At 40.7% G+C, this 23,154-nt stretch overlaps 1 protein-coding gene across 1 annotated transcript in view; it reads right to left on the bottom strand.

Annotated features, from left to right (window-relative positions):
• The window catches only part of b4galnt4a (beta-1,4-N-acetyl-galactosaminyl transferase 4a), a 126,393-nt gene that overhangs the window by 10,466 nt on the left and 92,773 nt on the right, over window positions 1-23,154 (bottom strand). The window contains exon 8 of the mRNA XM_041039399.1: window positions 10,666-10,744. Within this exon, the coding sequence (XP_040895333.1) occupies window positions 10,666-10,744 (79 nt within the window). The remainder of the gene's footprint in view (window positions 1-10,665; window positions 10,745-23,154) is intronic.

Below are 23,154 nucleotides of genomic sequence, written 5' to 3'. Positions count from 1 at the left end.
GATCTGATGCTGGGTTTTTGTATAAACACACTTAACCAGAGAGAAGAAGGGGAAACAGGAAGAAAAGCATGGCACAATGAACAGAGAACAGGAAATATAAAGCCGTAAGGGGTGAGGAAGGAAGAAAGGAAGGGAGAAATGTGCAAACGAGAAAAAAAATCTGAGAAAATAGACCGCAAATGGAGTGAAAACAGATCCGTAGGAATAAGACGCTGATGAGTAGCTGTGAAAAAAGGAAGATTTAGTAATGACCTGAAAGCAGACAAAGGATGGAGAGAGAAATAAAGAGAGAGTGAGAAAGAGAGAGAGAGACAAGCTACAATTCTTTTAAATAGATTTCACAATTACCACGTCACTTCTGGTTACCCAGGATATAATCACAGGAGACAGGTCATTTTCCAACCCTCAGGTTGGGAATACAAATATAAACACCCTCCACAGGCTCATGCAAATGCCTCCGCATGTGCATGCAAAACAAATACACACATACACACTCAGTTGCTGTTTTAGATTTTGTTGCAATCCACATTTTGTCATGTAGCACTAATACACACCAACTGCTGGCATGTAAAAGCCAAAATCTAACATTTGTCATACTACTGTATCTATTCTAGGCCACTACTTCACACCTGTGCTAACACATTAACACAGAGGCACACATATCCACACAAGTGGATCTAAGAGTCTAAAAGAACAACAAACAAGGTCACAGTGCGGCATCATGCTGAGCACCAGCAGGGAATGGCTCAGCGGGCCACCGACACTTCAACATTGTCTCATCATTTCAGGGTGATTGTCCTCAAGGTCAAGCCAAAGGGCTTTCACAGCCTGACTCAAGGACAGACAAAAAAAAAGTTTAAACCACATATGAGTTGTAACTTAAAAAGGTTTAATTTTACCCAACTACAACAACCATTAAAAAAAAAAAAATTCACAGAATTAAAATGAGGCTATGTCCTTACACAACATCAATGGCATCAGTGATGAATGAACGAGTCGAAGATGTGCTCAATTAAACAGACACAAAAGATAATGGGAGCGAGGGTAGAGACAGAAACACTGGATGACTGACAGTAGTTTATACAGTACAGCAGGCTGTCAGAGAAAGTGGACAGAATCTGCCATTTTCACAGCAGAGTTTTTGACATTATCTGTCCTATTCAAGTGTCCCAGTCAGCCATGACAGTGTGACAGCGAGGCAGCGTCCACAATACCAGAACCCTGAAATTGAAGCAGCTAAATGGAATTCAGGCATCATTAATTCGATTATTTACACTTGTGCCTTTCTTACTGTGACACGTCAAAATGCAGTCTGTAAAAAAGGCCTGAGGACTGTTGATTGCAAACCTCCAGGCACCTATATGGAAACCTTTCCACCAATTCTACTTAAAAGGAACACATTTGTTTTGTGTGAAAGTACTTTCTTCACCTTGGAAACAGTGGTTTGACAAAAAAAAAAAAATTGTGAGCTTGTTTTCTGGAGCTTTTAGTCACATCCATTAGCCTCGATGTTCAAGAGCTTTTTGTTACAAAACACTGTTTTGTTTCAATGCGGGCAATGACTGATTAGCTACTTTGATGCAACGCAAAATGAGGAAAAAAAAAACAGGACATGGCTCTATTTTTTTGCAAAGAGAAATGCAGCTCATTATGGCAAAATGCAAGTGAAACATGAGAGTCAATGACAGTTAATGGTTTGACTTCTTCACTTGGTTTGTGGTGTGTTGTAGCTGCCTGTGTGCACATAGTGAAAGGGGCATCACTTTCAAAGCTAAGTGGAGCTCAACACTCTGCGGCTGTCACATCAGCCTTAAGTGCACAAGAGACACACGCATAAACACTGCAAATACTGCATGTGCACCTGCGTGGCCTATTTTACAGCTTTGTGGGAATTTCTGCTGTTCATTGTCTGGCCCCATAGATTCTCTGATTAATTCCTCCAAGGGAGGCACTGACCCGGTGTGGACTTAGATGTGTGTCTACGTGCATACCCTGTAAGTGTGCGTCAACAAAGCATTTGTAGCGTGTGTGTGAATGTGAATGTGGGTATGTATCCTCTGTGTGTACGGGTGCGTCTTCTGTGAAATAGTGTTGACAGGAGTAGTGGGAAGAAGCAGAGGCCTGCTCACTGGCCCCACAAGTTCAACAGAGAGGAAAGAAAATCAATATCCAAGGGGAAATAATAAAAAGTACCAATCCTAGAGCAAAATGGCAACGGGCACTCAGCAGGTTTGTTTCATCACGTTCCATCATGCCTCGACCACCCAGTGACATATGAGGGTTTGATAGTGTTTTCAATCAGTTGACCAAAAGTGGGTGTTACTCCAGATCATACTGTGTGGTTTGATGCCCATAGTACTTTCGTTCCAGCTTACACACACACACACACACACACACACACACACACACACACACACACACACACACACACACACACACACACACACACACACACACACACACACACACACACACACACACACACACACTGGTAGTTTGCCTCTGGTTTCATCAGGCACAGGTTATTTTTTATCCCTTGATGATCACGGGTTTATTGCTTCAGAGAGAGCTGGCTGCAGTTGTGTTTGTTTCCTTCGATTCAATCACCTGCTCCAAAGCCTGAGGCCCTATGGATATGAAGTAGTTTTGTTAGTGTGACACATAAGAGGTAATGACAGAACGAAACTATCTGACCTTTCCAGGTTTACGTAAAAATCAATTCAGATTTGAGGCCCAGTAAGTTTAGCAGAAAGTAAACACTTCCATTGAGTGGTCTCCCAGTCCCGCCCTGAATTTCCTAAGGGAAATTTACTTTTTTGTCCGTATCTCTTCATCTTATTTACTGTAAGCTGTAGCTCCTTTCACCATCAGCACACCCCAATACAGTATCTCTCAATGAATCATGGAATTGGCAATGAAGTGAGAATGGAATAAAGGTGAACAGTGCGGGAACAGAGAGGAGACTAAATGTTTCCTTCAGTCAGATAGCTTTAGCTGAACAGAGGCTGTCCAGCTATTGTCCGTGTCCATTTGTTCAGAAGAGGACTGAGGGATTCACTGTGTGCTTTTAATCTGTTTTCTCTCCCTTTCTCTGTCTTAATCACACACACCTGGCTTTAGGCCCAAACTGGTAAAGTGGTAAGCAGAGAAAAGTCAGTTGCAGAGTGGACGGCAGAACAAGACAAAAGTTAACAAGCCTGACGACACCAGCCTGAGGGATAAAAGGAAGAGCAGTTCGAGACTACTACTGTTGTTATTAATTTCTGTCTTTAGATATTAGATCTGTTTATCTGTTTACCGTTAAACTGATTTTTTGAGGGCAGGAAGATCTGGGAACTGTATGTTAGTTATTAAGGTCAATGCTATTCCCTCATGAGCCTATTTCCAAATTCTGGGGACTGTGCGAGATTTAATGATATAACTGAACAGTTCAACATATTTCTTACTAATAAGAAATCCAGTGAAAGGAACAAAATAGACAGTTAATTTATTGTACTAATAAGAATTTCCTGCTTAGCCAGATGTGGATATGGAGCTCTGCTGTTGTCCAAAAACTAGTAAATACACATAATTGAACTACATAGTTGCACTGTATGGCGTGTTTCTTTATACCATGAAGAAGGCCATTGTATTTTATTCTGAGTCAGTCCCACATATTAGCCAGCAGCTGTAAATACTCACTAGAGCAACAAATGTATACAAATCCATAGATGAAAATAGACCTTAACAAATCCATAAAAAAAATTGTGTCCACCTGTTTGAATAGTCTTAGAGCTGAGCGACATAGACAGGGTTGGGAAGTTGGAAGGCAATGGCAGACAGAATAATGCAGAGTTGATTTGGTTCTTTAATTAAATTAATTGACAATAAGAAAACACAAAGAATACACCAGTCTTATCCTTTAAGTGAGACAAATGACCTGGAGAAATGGGCCAAAGCTAGATCAGGGACACCTGTGTGGTGTTTATGTGTCTTTTCTAAGCTATTCATGATTTAGTCATGGTGAGCTGATGGAGAGAGAGAGAGAGCGAGAGAGAGAGAGAGAGAGAGAGAGAGAGAGAGAGAGAGAAGAAGACACACAAGACAATGGGCAACAAAGACTGCAGCAAGTGGACTCCAGTGTGCCTATGAGATAAAAATCTCATAAATCCTGAAAAGACTCTGGGGCTTGAAGTTGAGAGCCGTGCAGAGTTTGACACATATGGCTCATTTTTGACAGCATGTTTTGTTGTAATACTTGTCAAACACACAATGTGACTGATCTCTGTGGATCTAACAGTTAGAAAGTTCACGTTGAGTTCACTAAATATTGTGACTGAGACAGTTGTCAATATTGCCAGGACATTTGATAAGCCTCATAAACTGTGTGCGATCGCTCATTCTGAGTTTGAATGAAAGGTAGAAGACGGCACAAGTGCTCTCTTCGACCTGTCTTTGTGTTCCTGTTGCCAGACAACTTCGTTCGAACAGTGATTTCAATGAGAATGACATGTTGTTAAAAAGCCAAGAATTATGCCCTTGTGGTCCAGAAAAGACAAAGTGACAGCAAACAAACAAATGAAAACACATCTTTATGGGGAGGTTCTGTATGTAGCAGAAGTTTCATGTGGCCCAAAACTAGTACTGTAGTATTTACAGACATGCTAAATATGTGTACTCTGACACAAAGGTACAGTTTATCTGCTAATTCAGTAACCAACATTAACTCTGAATTACTAACAGAATAGTTTGGTTTCTTGCTGAGAGTTAGAGGAGAAGATTGCTTATAAAGATATCTTTATAGACAGATTTTTTTGCAAAACAGACAAACCTGGAAGGCAGAGATGAAGCTTACTCTACAAGGCAGCTTAAACTGTACTCTGAGAAAATGCTTTTGTTAGACATAGCTGACCAGTCAAATCATTGTTTAAAGCCTGATTTTAAATCATGATATCTTTGTTTCTCAAGAACTGGAATAAAATATGTGAGATGACAAGAGATGACAAGAAAAAAGTTTCATTTGCTGATGGGATGCAAGAAAAGTTATGACAGCTTTGTTAGGGGGAGAAACAAAGTGAGTCTTAACACTGGCGCTAATGGAAAGTCTGTAGCATGGCGCTATGGTGCTGCCCACTGACAGGCGCCTGGCAGCAGCGCATCAAGGAGAAACTCCTGACAGGCTCTGAACAGACAACTCCCCTACAGTGCACAGAATGCTGTTGGTGTTTTGATGCTTTGTTGATGCTGTTGTAGAAGATTCATACAATGAAAGCTGACAAGGAAGCAGACAGTGAAGAAGAGCTGAAAAAGCACCTAACCAAAGGAAAAAATGCTAACCAAAAACTGTGCAGCTCCTGGCTGATTATGCTCATATTTCAACTGACAACAGTACTAAACACTTACATGCTAGAGGATAAATGCCACTCTCCATTCCCTGTCACGCTGACATGAAAACAGTGGCTTGTTTTCTTATGTCATATCATGTCTGGCCTTGGGTTGAAGGAACAATATTCAAAGGGAGATGAGTAGGTGGATACAGAGACGGGGTGTTTGATTTTCTGTGTTGAATTATACATTAGCTTTACATTTCAGAAAGACAAATGAGTCCAATATCCATAGCAATTACTGGCACGTCATAGTCAGTGCGTCTACGGTGATGCCATACGTGCTTTGAGGAGAAACCACTTAGTTACAGTCACACTCTCACTAGATTCATGTCAAGTCAAACATACATGACACACTTAAAAAAATAAAACTTACAATGAGGACACAAAGGTACTTTGGTCAACATAATGCTTAGAGGAAAAAGAGCACAGGAACAATTTCCCTAACTTGATTACAAATAGAGATAAAATACAGACAAAAAACAATGGTTTTTAGACTTAGCGAGCATGAAAGTCCAAACCTGACTGGATATGTAAAAATTGCTTTAATATGAGAGCACCAAGGTTAAAAAACATGCTATGATGAAATACATTCGCAGAACATAATCTGACACATTCAACATGACCAGAACATGTTAGTTCCTGTATGTTCTATCAAGTTAAGAAATATGAATCCAAAAGTGCAACAAACATGAAAACTCTGGAGCTAACACAGAAAAAAAACTGGGTGATCTAAGGGTAATATGACATACTGAGAAACTAGTACATGCTCAAAGCTATTCAAATTTAATGAACTACTAAGTCACAATTTCCAAATATTATACTTTCCCATAGATGCCAAGCAGTTAACAAGACAAGGACACAATGAGTGTGGGTGACGGGACACTGCAGCTTCCTTTTTAATGTTAAATGATATGTCATGTGTGGGATGGTGCTCTTTGGGATGTGTCTGATCATATCTGCATGATGACAAGAGGAAGTGTTGGCATAAAAGACGGAGAGCGAAACATGAACATCAGTTCTACTAAAGACTTTAAACCCCTGAAGGCTCAAAATTTGCAAGTTCTTACACAATGGTTATGAGAATGAGAATAACATGAATATCACGAAGAATAATAAGTAGTTTTATGATGTGATCTTCTCAATTATGAGAAGTGGCTCCCATGGAGAATTTATGTGCATATCTTGCACTTTTCATCATCCTCGTAAAGCGGGACAGCCTGGGTGATAACCCTGCAATCATTACAGTTATTACAGTGTTGACTAGTATTGATGTTGCCCTCTAGAGGATAAGAGGACAAGGGACATGGCCTTAAAAGGATCCCATGACATTAAAGAGCTATTGTTGGTGTGTTCTTGGTTTTTCCACACACTCGGGATGAAAGTTAAAAAAAGACAGTGGCAAAATGAAATGTCATCTCAGAAAAAAAATAACTGATATGGTCATAACGTGACACACGCAACGAGACAAAAAGGCAAGGAGCTAGAAAAGGCAACCAAACAGAAAACTTCAGATTAAAAGTTCATTTTAATCTGGGATCATAAAAAGAGTTTCAAAATAAAATAAAAACAAAAGTAATGTGTGGGAGCAGAAAAGCACAAGTGTGCAAGTAAATGAGACAAAAAGTACCATAAGAAAAACTTAAATGTGTGGAAAAGGTACTTGAAAAGGTAAAGAAAAAGTGAACTGGGACAAAAAATAAAAACCCCAACTCCATATGTTTGAGAGTTGCTGAACTGGCGTCAACCCTAAAAGGTGTTGAAGTGGTAAAGAAACTGAGAGAAATCTAATTTACTTCCACAGTATAACGACACACACAATATACTTTAACAGCTGGCTCCAGGTCACACGGACCTCTACTGATTTATATCGAGGGAGGGAAGGTGTGAGGCAGATGTTGAGAGGCCTGTGTGTGCATGTGTGTATCGTTGTGTGCCTTCGAATACACCCATGAGTCTATGGGAGTGGGATAAACGTGTGTGTGTAACAGTGCGGGGAGTGTGAGCATACACGGCTGTTTGTATTAATTGCTGGGCAGTCTGAGACTTGGCCTGGCAGGAGTGATAAAACAGGGCCATTAAAATCCTGCATTTAAATCCCACACTCCTGCCTCTCCATAAACTTGCCATTACTAATTAAGGCGTGACTTTCTTCTCTTCTTTCTCTCACTCCCTCTTCCCCTCAATCACTCCGTTTAATGGTCAACACTTTCCCTCAGTCTGTCACATGGCTAGCAAGAGAGGTTTTTTCCATTAGGGCCAATGGAAAGGCCCCGTCTTTCACTGACAAAGATCCAGATGGCATATAAGAAACCTAATGAAACTATTGATCACTAAATCTTCTTTCATCTCATGTATTCCATTGAAAAAAAAAAGTCACCACTCTATAGAGGGTTTATTTGAAGTTAACTGAGGGAAAACACTGAGGCACAGCGTACACTGCAGTGGAAAGGTTCAGTCAGTGTACAGGTTTGGTAACTGGCCTACTCATCCTAACAACACAGCAATCTCCTCATTCATTCCCCCTGCTGTTCATACATACAAATACAGCTGTTTCCATCCCCTTAGAGAAGGCAGTGTATTCCTAACCTCTCTCTTCCTGCCTCTAATGCTGTTAATGTTCCACCTTCTTGCAGTCATTCTCCCTAATTCCTTCCCACAGTGGAAAAGAAAGAGGCCAGCACAGTGAAAACAAGGCTTCTCTCTTCTTTTTTTTTAAAATTTTCATGCCAAAAGGTAACTTTCAGACTGCTCTTGTGTACTATCTGATGTTTACTCTCCCCTGTTTCTTTATAACAAGCACTGTTGAACATATACATTCCCAAAGGAACAGCCCACCTTTGACCATGCAATCACAGCTTGGCACAGAACACAGAAGAAAGAGCTGTGAATCCACGCTATCTGCTCTTTAACAAATGAGAGCCTGGGTTTCTGTGGATTTATGTGAGACCCGGGCTTATGCTGTTGTAGGCCGGTCACGGTAAATCTGCTATTTTTGTCAAGGTGTGAAATGTATTCCGCTGTTAAATCACACACTGGGCCCTCACTGAGATAGCGTACCGTACACACACACACACACACACACACACATTGCTACTCACAATCTTGATTTGCTGCATGACTTTTATACGCTTCATTAAATTGTTTCTACTAGTACAAACCCACTTTGATGGCCTCATGGGTAGCTGGCTGAGAGGGGAAGACAAGAGAAAGAGAGAGAGAGAGAGAGAGAGAGAGAGAGAGAGAGAGAGAGAGATGGATTTCCACATGACCTTGATTTGCTGGTGAACATAATCGCATCGTCTATTGGGAAGTTGATGATTTGAATGAGAAGAATAGCACGAGGTGGTGAGAACAGAAATGCTTGGTATAAAAGCCTCCAGCACACACTCAGTATGTATTCTTCTCCACACACCTGCCCCATTTCTTTCCAGCTCCTTATTCCCTCTCCTCTCCTCCTTTCTGGCAGCTGTGTAAATTCGACCTTTGCCCTTAGATGAAGCCAGTGAGCTCTGATTAAGAGACCAAGGCCTTCCGTCTGGGAGGTGTAAATCTTACTTGCTGGTGCAAAAGATTTGGGAGTTTACTATGTGTTGGCATTTGCTCTCTTTCCTTCTATTTGGAACGGGCAATTCCCAATGTGACATTCAAAAATAGCTTCCATTGCCCATCTAAGGAGGTTGTAGACAGCCATGTGTCTCCTCTCATACATATGGAGTCAAAACAAAATTAGCCCTACATTAAAAAATAGAAGGGTCTGGGTTCATCTGTTCATACAGGTACACAGTGAGAAGATCCAGAGAGTTGGGCTAAAATAATTTATCTGTGAGATTTTAAAGCTGCTTTAACTAACATTAGCATTTCATTGTCTTTCAGCTCATTGTTTTGGTCTCATGGCACACAGTTTTACTCTCTTCGTTCACTTATGTCACTCTCATCAACCTTGTTTTCAGCCTTACCAGGAAGTCATTTTTGCTCTGATAAACCTACTGTAGACTACCTGTATGAATTTTCATATAGCTCTGCTGAACATGTAAATAGGCAAGTGTAGGCTAGCAGGTTTAAGGCTTACCCAATGCCACTAACCCCCACCCTCAAATCCCTCTGCCCTCCACACAGATGCTCAAACAACCAGCAGGAGTCATTAGTCCACCAACAAGGACATAATAAGAGTGTACCCTCTCAGCTTTTACTGCATCCTATCTCACCAACTCAGTCTGTTTGTCCTATCCCGAAGCTCTTCAAATAAAAGGGGAAGGTATTTGTTTACCACTGGGATGTGGCTGTCACAGGCTGTAATTTATTAGTCACACTTGCACATCATCAGCAGAATATTCATAACACACCCACATCAACAACCCACAACACAGCAACTGTATAGCACTTGGGGGACCTGCCACTAACAGCCTGAGTGAAACTTCAGAGAAAACATTGCCATGGGTAGTTTCCACCTGAGTGTGCCAACAGACTAGAGGCAGAAGTGTCAGTGTGGCATGGTTGTAAAGTAGCTGCACGCCCCCCCTTTCTCATACATACAAACACAGAAAGTCCTCCGCCCACATTTCATTTCTCATCGAGTTCATGTGTGATCCTCCTGGCACCACAGAGCTACTGACTTCAGTGTGGTGCTCCTGCATCATCTTGTCAAACCCACTCTTAAAACTGGAATCCAGAAGCAGCCATTTCTGAGCTGAACGCTGAACAAGCTGAAGGTTGGAGAGACAAGAGAGACACTGAAAAGAGTGTGGCAGCAGGACTGGAAAATGTAGCTGTGGTTAAGGAATGCTGAAGTGATGAGTGGCTTGTAGAAACATGGTGGGAAAAAAGAAAACAAAAATATGACAGGCGATTATGTATATAAGACTCTGGAATCAACTAACAAGAACTATAGGTAAAGGAAATCAGCCAGAGGCACTCAGACAGAGTTTTCAGGGTATAAAGACAGAATGAGAAAGAAGTAAAGAAAAAAAAATCATTAACCTTAGGGGTGCAAAAACAACACTGAAGTTCTGTGTAATAAGAGAGCAACTCCGGCAGTACTGCTGCTGCTCTGCTGATGATGATGGTCACCATAATGATGATAACCCGGGGCTTGTGAACAGATTCATTCCATACACACACCAGTCATCTCTTTTTATCATCTGCCCTCCTGCTCAAAATACAGGCTCACATGAGGCGCGTGGGCTCTCGTTTGAAACTTCATCTCGAAATTAAGCCCCACTCATCTCTGAGCTTTTGCCTGAGGTGCAGAACACCACTACTGAGAGAGATATTGGTGCAGTGGAATCAACGGTCCACTTACCCCAACCTCCACGTGATCCGAGCCTTTGTCATCCTGCTTGTGGAGGATCTCAAAGTAGTATCGTCTGGATGAGATTAGACTGAAGGGAAACAAAGAGAGAGTTATTGTTAGATACTGATGAAAAACAAAGAGTCTTTCTGTAATAAGCCACTGCAGCTTCTTCCACCTTAGGATCTTTCTAAACGACCCACTCTTATGTTAACATACCAACAGTTATTGTGTAACTGTGAATCTCAGGATTTAATGACACTGCAGGGGATTAAGGCAAACAATTTGACTTAGATAGCACAAAATAGTCATAAAAACATATGTCTGTTGGACCTGGGCATAAACAGGTTAATCAGCCTAAAATATATTTCAGTGCCACAGGCAAGGTGGCAAAAGATACAGCAGTGTGCCGGGATATTATCAGCCTCTGGTCCTGAATAAAACAGTCCTTTTGAGACTGGGATGAAGAAAATCAATGCTCCATATAAATCAACATTTTAGACTTATACAAGCTCTAGTATTTTTCTGGAACTCCTAGTTAGGCTGAGTAAAGGTCTGATTTAAAGTTTCACTGTGTATGGTATTCCCTGTACTGATGAAACACACACACACACACACACACACACACACACACACACACACACACACACACACACACACACACACACACACACACACACACACACACTGAGCAACAAATGCTTTATTCTTATCAAAAACCTATCTCAGATAATAGGGCAGCATCTGCTGCTGAATGAGAGACACCAAGCACTGCTCCACACATCATTAACTCTAAAAACACACACATGCAGTCAAAGTCGAGGACACACACACAGCGTGTGGCAGTGAATAAAACCATGCTTTTGTGCGTATACATGTACAGTACACATCTACAGTGTTTAAAGACAAAGTTTGTAAAAGAATGTGCCTGTTATGAGTAAAAACCTATTTTTAAAAGAAAAAAGAAAAAGAAAAAGAAAAAGTAAAGTGGTACTGTGTCTTGGAAAATCCAATTCCTATAAATAAGATCATGTTAATTCTGTTTGCTGCAGTCTGGTAATTTGTAAGCATAACTTTTGCTACTACGAACTTTAGAGTCATTTGGCTGTTCCATATTCATGCGCTCTGATTCACCATGATATGTGACGGCTTGCTGTTTTTTTTCCCCTGTTCATTTTCTGTTTTTGTTTCTGTTTCCTGTGCCTCGTTTCCCTGTGATGTTGCCCTGTCTCTCCCCGGTCTCCTGTCTGTCTCCTGATACAGACACAAGCTCATCTCCTTATATTCCCACAAAACAGGAGGTAACATGGAAAAAAGACAAGCAAAGCAAGCAAACTGAAAAACTGCTGCTGCACGATGTTATCCTTCTTCTAGGAAATATTGTGAGTGCATGTTTAAAATGCTTAAAATCATTTAATCTTTTAGTCTGTACAGTGCATAAAAATGACAGATGCCTATTAAACAAGTTCCCAGAGCTCAGTGTGACATCTTAAAGTTAGCTGTTTTGTCCAACCAACCAAAATTTCATTTCTGATTAATTTTTTGTTAATAATCTGATTGCGTAATGTGTTAAGTAAGCATTACCACACATAAATGTCTGCTTTTTCATGGTAAAGATTGCCAAATTAGAGTCAGAGTGTAGACTTATATTGCTGTCTATGTCTGCGTTTTTGTTCCGGATGTGGTTGACTGAGTTGAAAGGGAAGGACAAAGGCTGAAGGGTCACATGTTGCCCCACGCAAACACCACTGCATCACCCGGCTGCGCAGCGTTATGTAGCCAATAAATCACTGCAGGTGCAGGAGAGCCATGACAGTGTGCTAAGGTCACTCTCTCATGAATAGGGAACATCTTTCAGTGCAGCTGCTGAAACGGCACTCAGCAAACTTAAGTGGCACTTTCAGCTTCTGGCAGCCCCTTTTGCCCTTTCCCAAATGATTCAAACATAACGCCATCCCTAACCCCAGGCTCTGAACTGTGGCCTACATAAAAAAAAAAGAAATAGTATCTTATTTTATATTCACTTCAGACACAATACCGTCAAAAGACTCATTAGATTAGCTTAGATCAGATGAAACTTTAATGAATATAATGAATATGCGCGGAAATTGAGTAATCTCAATTATATCAACCGGAGAACAGTGTACAAAATTTTGTCTAAAATGAAGGATATATATCACACGAAAATATAACTGTCAGACAAAACATAACTGGTTTTCTGAGGCAATTGAATCTTACTGTACCAGTTCTACCAAATTAAATTTTAGTTTGATGTGTAACAACTCTTTTAACACGCTGAACTGAAACGGATGTTTTTGCAGGTTTTAATTTATTGAGTTCCTGTCCCTGAGCACACGGCTATAGATGGTTTTAGGGAATATTAGTTCATCTCCTGACCATTCATTAGGTTGTCTATTTCAGACTCCAGCTGGGGGATAATCTAATGTGAGAGCTGGGAGGATACAGTCTGCCGCTGCAGTGTTTCTGAGTGGATACACAACCACATGCACGGAGGTCGAGAACACGCTTAAAATAAATAACAATCATACAGACATTTGCTCAAAACTCTCAAAATGCATCATAAATATATTATTGTCTGTCAACATTTGAGGATCTCTTTTCTTCCAGCTCTCAGAAATTTAAGAACAAGAGACTGAACTTCCTCAATGACAGATCAGCCAATAAAAAACCTGTTTACCTGTTATAAGATGCCAGATAAGACAATGCAAACGCACACACAGACAGAGAAATGCACACGCCACAGATAGCAGACGTATCAACAGAGCAGAGTGAGATTGAGACAAACAAAAGGATCATAACACACTGAGACGGATAAACAGAGGAAGAAAGCAGAACATCAAGTCCTATTCACATATTTTTCTATCTTTTCCTTAGTTATTTCCTTTGCGTTTTCTCTTTCTGATTTGAAGTCATCTTTATCTTCCAGTTCAGTAACAATTTCAGTTTTGGTCCATGTAATGTAGTTCCTCTGTTGAGGTAAGACATGCTGAGTCTTCTGACTGACTGAGTCTGCAGGTGTCTGCTGATACTTATTTGCTTTTTTTAAGCTTTGCATCTGTGTCTTCTTGTTTTTGTTTCCAATTTGGGGTAAATAAAAGAAGGCAATGAATCATGATCGGCCCAAATACAGTTATGGACAGGAGATGAGGATGAGAGACGTGAATGGAATATCTACTTTGAGATTACTATGTCCCAAAAGTTTTTTTTATTAAACTCCAGAGAGAAGGATGGAGAAAAACAGAGAGAAGACAAAGGAGCACAAAGTAGCAGGGCCAAAGGTGTTTTGCACTTGCATGAATCTCTCTGCTTGTGTGTGTGTGTGTGTGTATGTGAAAAGACTGGTCACACCAGTCTTGCTGTGATGGATGACAAGGCAGGCTCTGGTTGAAAGAGATGAAGCGACAGAGAGACAGGCGGAAAGAAAGATGAAGGAGGAGCGATAAATAGCAAATGAACAGCAGAAACAGAGAGGGAATTATAAATGCTTTATGTGTCTTGAAAGGAAAACTACATTACAGTGAATATCACTGAGACATGATTTCATACAGAATGCTATGCCGGAAGGGGGGGACATAAAAGAGCAAGTGAAGGGCAAATGAGAGATGGAAGAGGAAAGAATAGCTATTAGCGTGTGACTCAGAGGATGAGTAGAGGACACAAAACAAGAGTCTAATTGCTTGACTAATTGGAGTCTTTGTTTCCAGTTTCCCTTCTTTGGGCTGAACAGATAGAGACAGACAAAAGGAGCCTGACTGGGCTGGATGACACAAGACGGGACTGTTGGAGCTACACAATGCTGTGAGTATCTGCTGCTGCTCTGAGTATCATCGCTGCCCAAAGTCTGCAGGATTTGAAGTATGAAATATTTATTTGGCATGCAATGTATAGCAATGTTTTTTTTTTCTCCCACTGAGAGACAAACCCCATTCACAAGCATTTCAAATAAAAACCGTTTAACTGGGGGAGGTTGTCTGAATAAATACACAAAAGCTCAGGCGCACAACACCCCGAAGACTGACAGATCGACTCACATTCACACACGCACGAACGCACACCCCTTCAATGCTACTAACCTGGTTTGCAGTGAGTAGAGCTGAAGTGAAATTGAGACAGTATACTTTCTGCCCTTGGTAAATGCAAGTCCCCTTCCTCTTATGCTTCCTTCATCCCTCTATCTCCTATCTGCCCCTAGGCTACAGCAGTTTCCTGATTCTATTTTTCCAGTATTTCCTCTCTTTTTTCCAACTCAGTTTCTCATTAATGCTATCTGACTGTCACCCTGTCCCTGTCTCTCTCCTTCTCTTGCCTTATTTCTCCCTCTCTAATACCCACAGGTGGCCTTTAAATAAAAGACTGTGCTCGGCGAGTGCTTTCCTTTCAACTACATTAATGATACCAGTGTTTAGAGCTGCCCCAAGGAGATGCACAAACTTCACTTTTCTCCCCTCACACTCTCTCCCCTCTTCACTCCATTTCTCATGCATTCCACTAATCCATCAGAGAGCTATCATGCTGCTCTTCCCTGCAGCCTCAATAAATCCTCTTTCTTCCATCCCCTCCCTCCGCTTCATCTCCCACCGCTCTCCTTCATCCCCTGCTCTTTCTCCCTCTCTTCTCCTGTATCTTGTCCGTCGCTTCTCTCCAACCCTTCTCGCACTGTCTCTTCTCCCTGTATCTACTGTGTCCATTTCCCCCATATGTAATTATCTAATGCAGTGTTACAGCATTACTATCTTCAGTGCTTTTTCTTCTCTGTGCCTCCACTTCACCCTTCTTTCTCGCTTTGATTTGGTGTTAACACTCCTACTCATACTGGCCTGGATGCGTGGACATGAGAAGGGGAAAAAAAAGAATTTCGAGTATTTCACAATGCCTTCCTTTGTGTATTTGAGCTATACTGAGATGCAGAGGAACATATCCTCTTTTCACTACAAAGTCCAAGTACAATTACTACATTACGTCAAGGTCAAACATTACTACATGAGGTACATGAGTACATTTTAGCAGAGAGGAGACAATGATTAAAGGATAAGCCTGGCCATTTTGTTGTCTGAGTGCTGTCTGTGTTGCTAAAGCCTGATGTATTCTATTCCTCTTAGACTTCCATTGCTCAGAAAAAAGCAAAAAGCAAAAAACATATCAATGTGTTACACTGGTTGAAAGGTTCCTTCGTTACAAGAAACATGGGAGCTGTAATTTATTTCGAGCCAATCCAACATAGTTGTTGTGCCGTAAACACTCACTAGGCATCAAATCTTCTTAATCCACAGCTGAAAATAATCAAAGACAAATACACTATTTACTCCTATTTGAGAAGTGTGTGCTCAAATCCACAGGGCCCGGCTATTTAATGAAATTACAGTGCCTTTAAAAAAAAAGAAGGAATATGTTTTTGACCATTTTTTAAGACTTATTGTATATCTTCAGAACAAACTAATGGGCTTGAACCTTGGGGTGTGGGGGACACCTTTGATCTTTAAATGGGACTTGTTGACAATGACAAAAATATAGAATAACGTTAATCTTATTTTTTAACTCCTGTCTGCTGAGTATTGTGTTTTGAACTAGGAAAGTGTTTTGGCATCTGGTTTTGATTTAGTTTATTCTTAAGTCTTTAGGCTGTATTAGTTTTAGTCAAAATGTATTTGTTAGATTTCTCTTAGGTTTAGTTTTAGTCAGTAAGTTAGTCTCAGTTTCATCATAGGTTTTTAATTTTTTTGTCTTCAATGCATCTTGAGGCCACAGCTGTCACCATCTGTTACCATGGTTGCACGTGTCTCTCACAAGGTGTTCATGTCACTCTGCTCTGCAGCAGTACAGACTGGCTCATCTCAGTAAATCCAGTTAGCATTTCCAAACTCTGTTTGAACAGAACCGCTCTCTCTCTAATCTGATCCGGTACAGTCCTGTGTTGCTGCGACGACCGGTGCTGTTCGCTGCAGAGCAGTGACTCATTCAGAAGCTGGATTCACTCACCCGTTCACTAAAGCACTTTTTAATTTTCTGGGTTTAGTTTGAGAGGAAAGGCTATATCATTGTAAAACATCAATACTGTTATCTTTGTTTAGCAAACATATAGAGGCCAATTTAGATGGACCGCAGACATTAATCCTAGAAGTTACTCACTCCTCCTGATAACATCACTAAAGATCCACCCACAGCAATTTATAGTTACATTATCTTACCTTCCTTAGCTTTAATAGTACTGCAACAGGTCAAGCAACTAAATGATTTTCTGAACAGGAGATATACTGGCCAACAGAGGAAACTGTTTCACTAATTAGGAGCTACAGTGTGATTCCACAGATGCAGGTTGTTGAATAAGACTTTGCATGAAAAAAATCCATTCACCGGTTTTTCACATTATTGTTTAGTTTTTATTCACTGGCAAAAAATGTACTGCATTTTGTCACAGTTCTTGTTTTCAAAGATTACTTTTTATTTAGTTTTAGTCTTGTTTTCATTGTGAAAAATAAGTCGTCAGCGAACAGATTTTCCTTCATATTTTTCATTAACAAATTCAACACTGGTGCACATGTGAGACGTGTCTACATCCTGGATATTCACCAAGTCAGTCTCCGAACAGATTACATATCCATTTCCCAGCTGCTCAGAACATAATTTCTGTGTTTCCTCAGACTGAGCTGACCCTCCGTCATCATTACTGTCTTCAATTAGGTTTGGCCTGAAGCAGCCTTGTGTTACTGTTTGGTCATACTCGTGCAATACTGCCAGTCAGATGTCCGCTACCACAGTGTTTCACAGCTCAAGAGATGTGCATCAACACCCCAAAGACATTCTGATTAAACATAAGCTTCTATACACATGAACACACAGACAGACAGACAGACACACACACATGCACTCAAACATAGATTTGTGTCTCAGCAGGCTGCCATCACTCACAGAAACAGATGGCGGAGTGAAGGCCTGGGGGAAGAATGTGGGACAGTGAAGTCATTGCACCTTACTGGCAAAAAGCTTCATTCTAATTCAACTGCTACACTGCATTAACCAATTACCCCGAGTGGAGAGAGGTTAAAATTAAGGCTGGGATTCACACTCTAACATTATCAGGGATATGTGTGCACACAAAGACAGAAACATGCTGACATACACTCACATTTAAGTGAATACATACATATAATGAGGCACTGCAGGTGCTCGCTGTAGAGCAGGTGCAACATTCAGCTCGTCTCCATGCTCAATCAGTATTTCTATGAAGTCATGAGCACAAGTACTATACTTTTCCCCTCTCTAAATGCTTGAGTCTCCTCGCCAGCTAATAGTCAGCAGTGCTTAAGTGATTCAATTATAGATACTGACAGATCCCATACTGAAATAACTGGTCATTCTCCACTAGGTTTCCCTCATTGTTGCTAGGAAAAGCTCAGTGAACTCTCTCCTTCCAACTATTATTGGTATTTGGAGATTTCCTGTTAAGTCATGTGTATAGAAAACAAATGGGAGCATTTGCAATATATAAGATATATACATTTATATTAGAAATCAAAAAGGAAAGAAAGATGAAAAGGAAGAAGTGGAGAAAGTTAAGAGAGGAAAAAATGTGCGCGCGCACACACACACCCACACCCACGCAGAAAAACGAAGAACACACTTCAACGCCCACAAGTCTGTGGAGGATTGGGCTTAAATGTCATTTCCCCCAGTTTGTGGTCTGAAAGCTGCTCCTTCAAAATGCCAGCTGCGGCATCACAGATAACCTTGGAATCAGCTTCCGCCATTCCTCCTCACCACGCCACTGTCAAAGGTCTGCAGCAGCCATTTTTAATTTTAGTCATTACACCTGAAGGTGAAAATCTCGACACACCAGGCCTTCGTGTTTGAAAACCCATCCACAGAAGAACATGCAGGTTAATGCAAGAAAACTTAAGAAACACAGACATCATTTAAGTGACATTCGCTTTTTCAACTTCAACCTTATTATTTGCCACGCTGACAAAATTCAACCAGTGCTCTTTAGTTTCCATAAAAAAATAAATAAAAAATCAAAAAATATTTCCTCCAACCTTCAACTGAGTGTCAATCACATCTCAATCCAAGCTGCTCAAAAGGGTCTAAAATACTTGACGTCAAGGGCGGTGTAAGAATAGTTCAGTATGCAACTCAGCACAGTTCAGTTTATAAAATTTTAGCACACGTCAGTCTCCCCGGTGTTGTCTATACAGCCCGAGGCTCTGGTAGCTATGTCAGTGAGTGGAGATAGTGTTGACAGGGTTATCTGGGTTCCTCATCTACTTCACTGTCACTCATCAAGCTGTTGTGACAGCACCTAGCAGGCACTGCCAAACTATCACTTCACAGGTACGAGCAGAGATGGAGACAAAGCGTTAGACAGACAAAAAGGGACACTTTCAAATTGACTCAGGTATTATTTTGAAAGTCACGACAACAGATTCTCGTAGCATCAGAGAGAAATAGCTTTTCTCTTGTTCTTACTTTGATTCAGTTTGTTTTGGGTGTTTTAATTCTTGATCCTGAAAGTACAGAAAATAGGCTGCACCCGGTTGAGTGGGGCTACAACTAATGATTATTTTCACTGCCAATTAATCATTTTTTCTTCAAACTGATTAATCATTTAGACAATAAAAAGCAAGAAAACACTGAATAATAGCCCATCACAATTTCCCAAAGCCCAAGGTGGCATCTCAAAGTTTTTTGACCAACAACCCAAAACACAAAAGATATTTATTTCAGTGTGATATAAAACAGAAAATAGTAGAAATCCTCCCATTTAAAAAGCTGGAGTTGGCAAATGTTTTCTATTTGCATTTGATTAAACGAAAATTGGCAATCGAGTTCAATTGGTTAATGAGTTAATAGAATATCACTAATCCATGATTGTTTCTGCCTTTCTGTTTGTTATTATATATACATATAATAATGGGACAAATACAAGCAAGTCATAAAATACGGGTTAATAGGGTTATAAAATACTTATCTCATGGCTCTGACTATGTTTCATTTGATGATAGGTTTATATAAACTCTCACACGGATGAGTTTTAATGAGATGGAGCCCCAAAAGACAAAAGTGTTTTGCAAAAGCAGAAAGAAAGAAGCTGATAGACAAAGTTGGAGAAAGCTAGACTAAGACAGGAAGAGACATAAGACAAATACCCTACATCTTCCAGTTTTATCCAGCGAACTGCAGAATTATAGGAACAACTCTTTACAAACATCCCCCCCCCCACACACACACACACTAAATAGTGTGAGTCATTACCTCCAGGTGGACATAGCCAGGTGGTGTGGAGGACTATGAGATTGCCCCAACAGGTGTACTGATACAACTTTCCTGTCCATCCCATCTTTTAAATTGCCACCTTTCACACATCACAGCAACAACAGGAAGGCCACGCCAAAATTGGTGGAGACAAATGGGCATTTGAAAAAAAAAAAGCATAAAACTCTCTTGATCTTTGGCCAGTCACACACACACATGCGCGCGCGTGTGTGCGCGCGCACACAAAGCCTTTACCCTTTCCTACTTCTTCCTCTTTTACAGCTTCATATTCAATCCTCAAATGTAACTATCATTATGGGAAAAGACTGAGTGAGACACATGGAGCAGGCCATAAAAATGAGTAAGAGACAGCGAGAAAGAAGGGCTGATGGGAAAAATGTGGCAAAGTTCAGATTAGGGTAAAACACCTGAAAAACCCTAGATGCAGTCATCCAAGACGCAGAGTAACCACAGAGGGACTGCCAACAGGAGGGTGTTTAGATTTTATACATACTTATGTGTATGTGTGTGTGTGTGTTTGCTGGTTTCAGTAGTCTTTGATTGTATCGCGTGGAGACCTCCAACAGGCAAGTGAAGTGTTTCAAGTGAACCCCTCAACAACAATATGCTTCATTCCCTGACAATATGATTCAACCCTGCAGCAGCCATTAGTCACTGTTCACTCAGCTCTACTACAGTCAGCTGTACAGCTCCAATGAACCGAGACGTATAAATAACCACAGTCCAAAGCCTGAAAGAAAAAAAACAAAACAAACCTAGTTAGAGTGGGAGTGTCTGTTGTGCTTCATTCTGTTCTCCTCTGTTCAATTACGTTTCTGAAGGCTGCTCTTTGTTCGCTCGTGTTCTGCTCTGCACCATTCAACCCCCTTTCTTTTATATTCCATTTTATTTTAGTTTTCTCCAAATGCATCCTGTTCCAGGCCCAAAAAAGGAAAAACAGTAGCTCATAAACTCTGACATCTGCGTTAAATTGTAGCATTGATTACAGCTGCATGCAGAACTTAAAGGAGCAGCATGTAAGAATTGGCCCACTATCAGATTCATACTCCACACAGGGGACAGCATATTACCAAAAAGTTTTTACATCCACCCCTATCGTAAAAAACAAGGACATGCACTGAGTTGTAGTTGTTGCTAAACCTGCATGGATCAGGGAATAATGTTTTTCACACAGGTTTACCTTTCAGTCTAATTATGTGACTGGTAGGCTGTTTGCTTTGATATACAACGATTTTACCCAAGCCACAAGAGGCTGAGGAAGGAGAGGGAGTCGTAACGCAGCTGGAGCAGCATCATCAATAACTGAGTTTGAGGAAAGTGGAGGAATGTCGCCGAGAGAAGATGGCTGCAACGCGGGTTTATAGTCTACTCGCAGTTTCTACTTCTTCGAATTCTCATGTTGGACTGAGGGCAGACTGAATGGTTGAGTGACCTCTTGAGGTATAAAGTGGAATTACGAGATGGAATGGGCTGGGGGTTGGTTGGTTGGTTAGCATGCTAACTTACTGCATGCTAAAGTGTTATTTTTTTGACATTCTACTCTATTCTTTCACATCTTAGCTCATAAAATGGAGTCTGTAAATAGGCTCAAATGGTCCTGAACTTATTCTCCAAAAAACAAATCATACAAGTGGATCATGCAGCTAAGGGCGACCCATAGCCTCATGTGTAATGAATAATAATTTTCACAGTTGTCTTCCATCTATAAATTGAGAGTAATATTCTAGAAACACCTAACTCATTTCATTTTCTCCAATTATTTCTTTATTTTATCAGGATTACAAATGTTTCAAATTACCAGGTGATAAAATCTGTCTAATGACTGATCATCATTGCTGTACACACGCTCTGATGATTTTTTCTTTTTCTCTTTTTTTTTTTTTAAAGAAAATGATATCATGTTCTGTTCTGCACAGCTAATTTGCTCATTTCAATTCTATCCCATCTAATTTGAAGAATACCATTTTATGAATGCATGGCGATTAATCCTGCTGCACACACAATTTGCCACGCTCAGGAGCACATCAGCTTTGCTATAAACAGGTCGAGTGTAATGGTGTATGAGGGGAAGTATGTCGTGCAGTGCGGCAAGAGGGAATATGTGGAAAATGACAAATAAACTGCCTTTACTTTGGGATGTTTCAATAAAGTCATTAGATTCAGAGAGGAATTTCAAATGGCTCGGTATTTAACAAACACATGCACATTAATTCACAGAGGCATGTATTTACTCGCATGCAAAAATATGTTATGTGCTCTCTTACGCGCGCCCACACACAGAAACGTCAAACCCGATTTTGCCTAATTATCTTAAGCCAGACTTTCACGCAGTCTTTGACACATTTCCCCTAAAGCATGAGATAATGTTGAGCTATGAAATAAAAAAAACAGAATTGGGTTTAGTCATTAGCCACATCCACCCCAAAACCCCCTCAATTTTCCCAACCGTTTCATCTCTGGCGCACTGTATTTTGTGACCTGACTGTGGAACTGTGAGACACTTCACACATTAGTGTAGATAATATTAAAAAGCAGTGAGCAACAATTAGAGGTGTGAGTGTGTGTGAGGTGATATCACTGTTGTATCAGATCTCACTGGGATAGAGAGAACATAAATAAGGCGTGTTCTCTACAACAGCTCCCCCTGAGTTGGCCATTTCATGCCCCAACTGTAGAAAACCATCCTGCACTTTCAATGCAAACCCAAAATACATAAACACACACCCATCCACACAAAAAGACACAGTAAGAGGTCACAAAACACGCAATGTCACCACCAAAGTTCTCCACTGTGCAACCTTTTTAATGTTCTTGCCATATTCTGCCTCCACGCTTGGTTACTCTGTTGTTGTCTTGTTATTGTCGGAGAAAGCAAGACGCTTGTCAGACAGGAAGGGAAAATAGAAAAACTTTCAACTGCCTCCTCCTCCTCCTCTTCTTCTTCTAGTACTTTATCTTTTGTCATCTCTCTGTGCTCCCTTGTAGTCTGGTGTGCCTGCTGTGCTAACTAGGCCCAGTTAATCCTGCTCACAGACAAACAGAAACACTCGCCAGCAGGTCCTGGCCTGTGTTCAGCCCCCTTATGTTAATGAATTTTCACTCATTATAGAAAGTGTGTGTGTGTGTGTGTGTGTGCCTGTCTATGTGTACCAAAAGAAGGCAGAATGTGCAAAAGATGTATAGTTTTTAATGAACATTGAAAATTTTCTTCTG

This window comes from Toxotes jaculatrix, chromosome 5 (genome assembly GCF_017976425.1).
Source record: "Toxotes jaculatrix isolate fToxJac2 chromosome 5, fToxJac2.pri, whole genome shotgun sequence".
Classification (NCBI taxonomy): Eukaryota; Metazoa; Chordata; class Actinopteri; family Toxotidae; genus Toxotes; species Toxotes jaculatrix.
The sequence above is the reverse complement of the archived record's forward strand: the minus strand, read 5'-3'. Positions and strand labels throughout refer to the sequence as shown.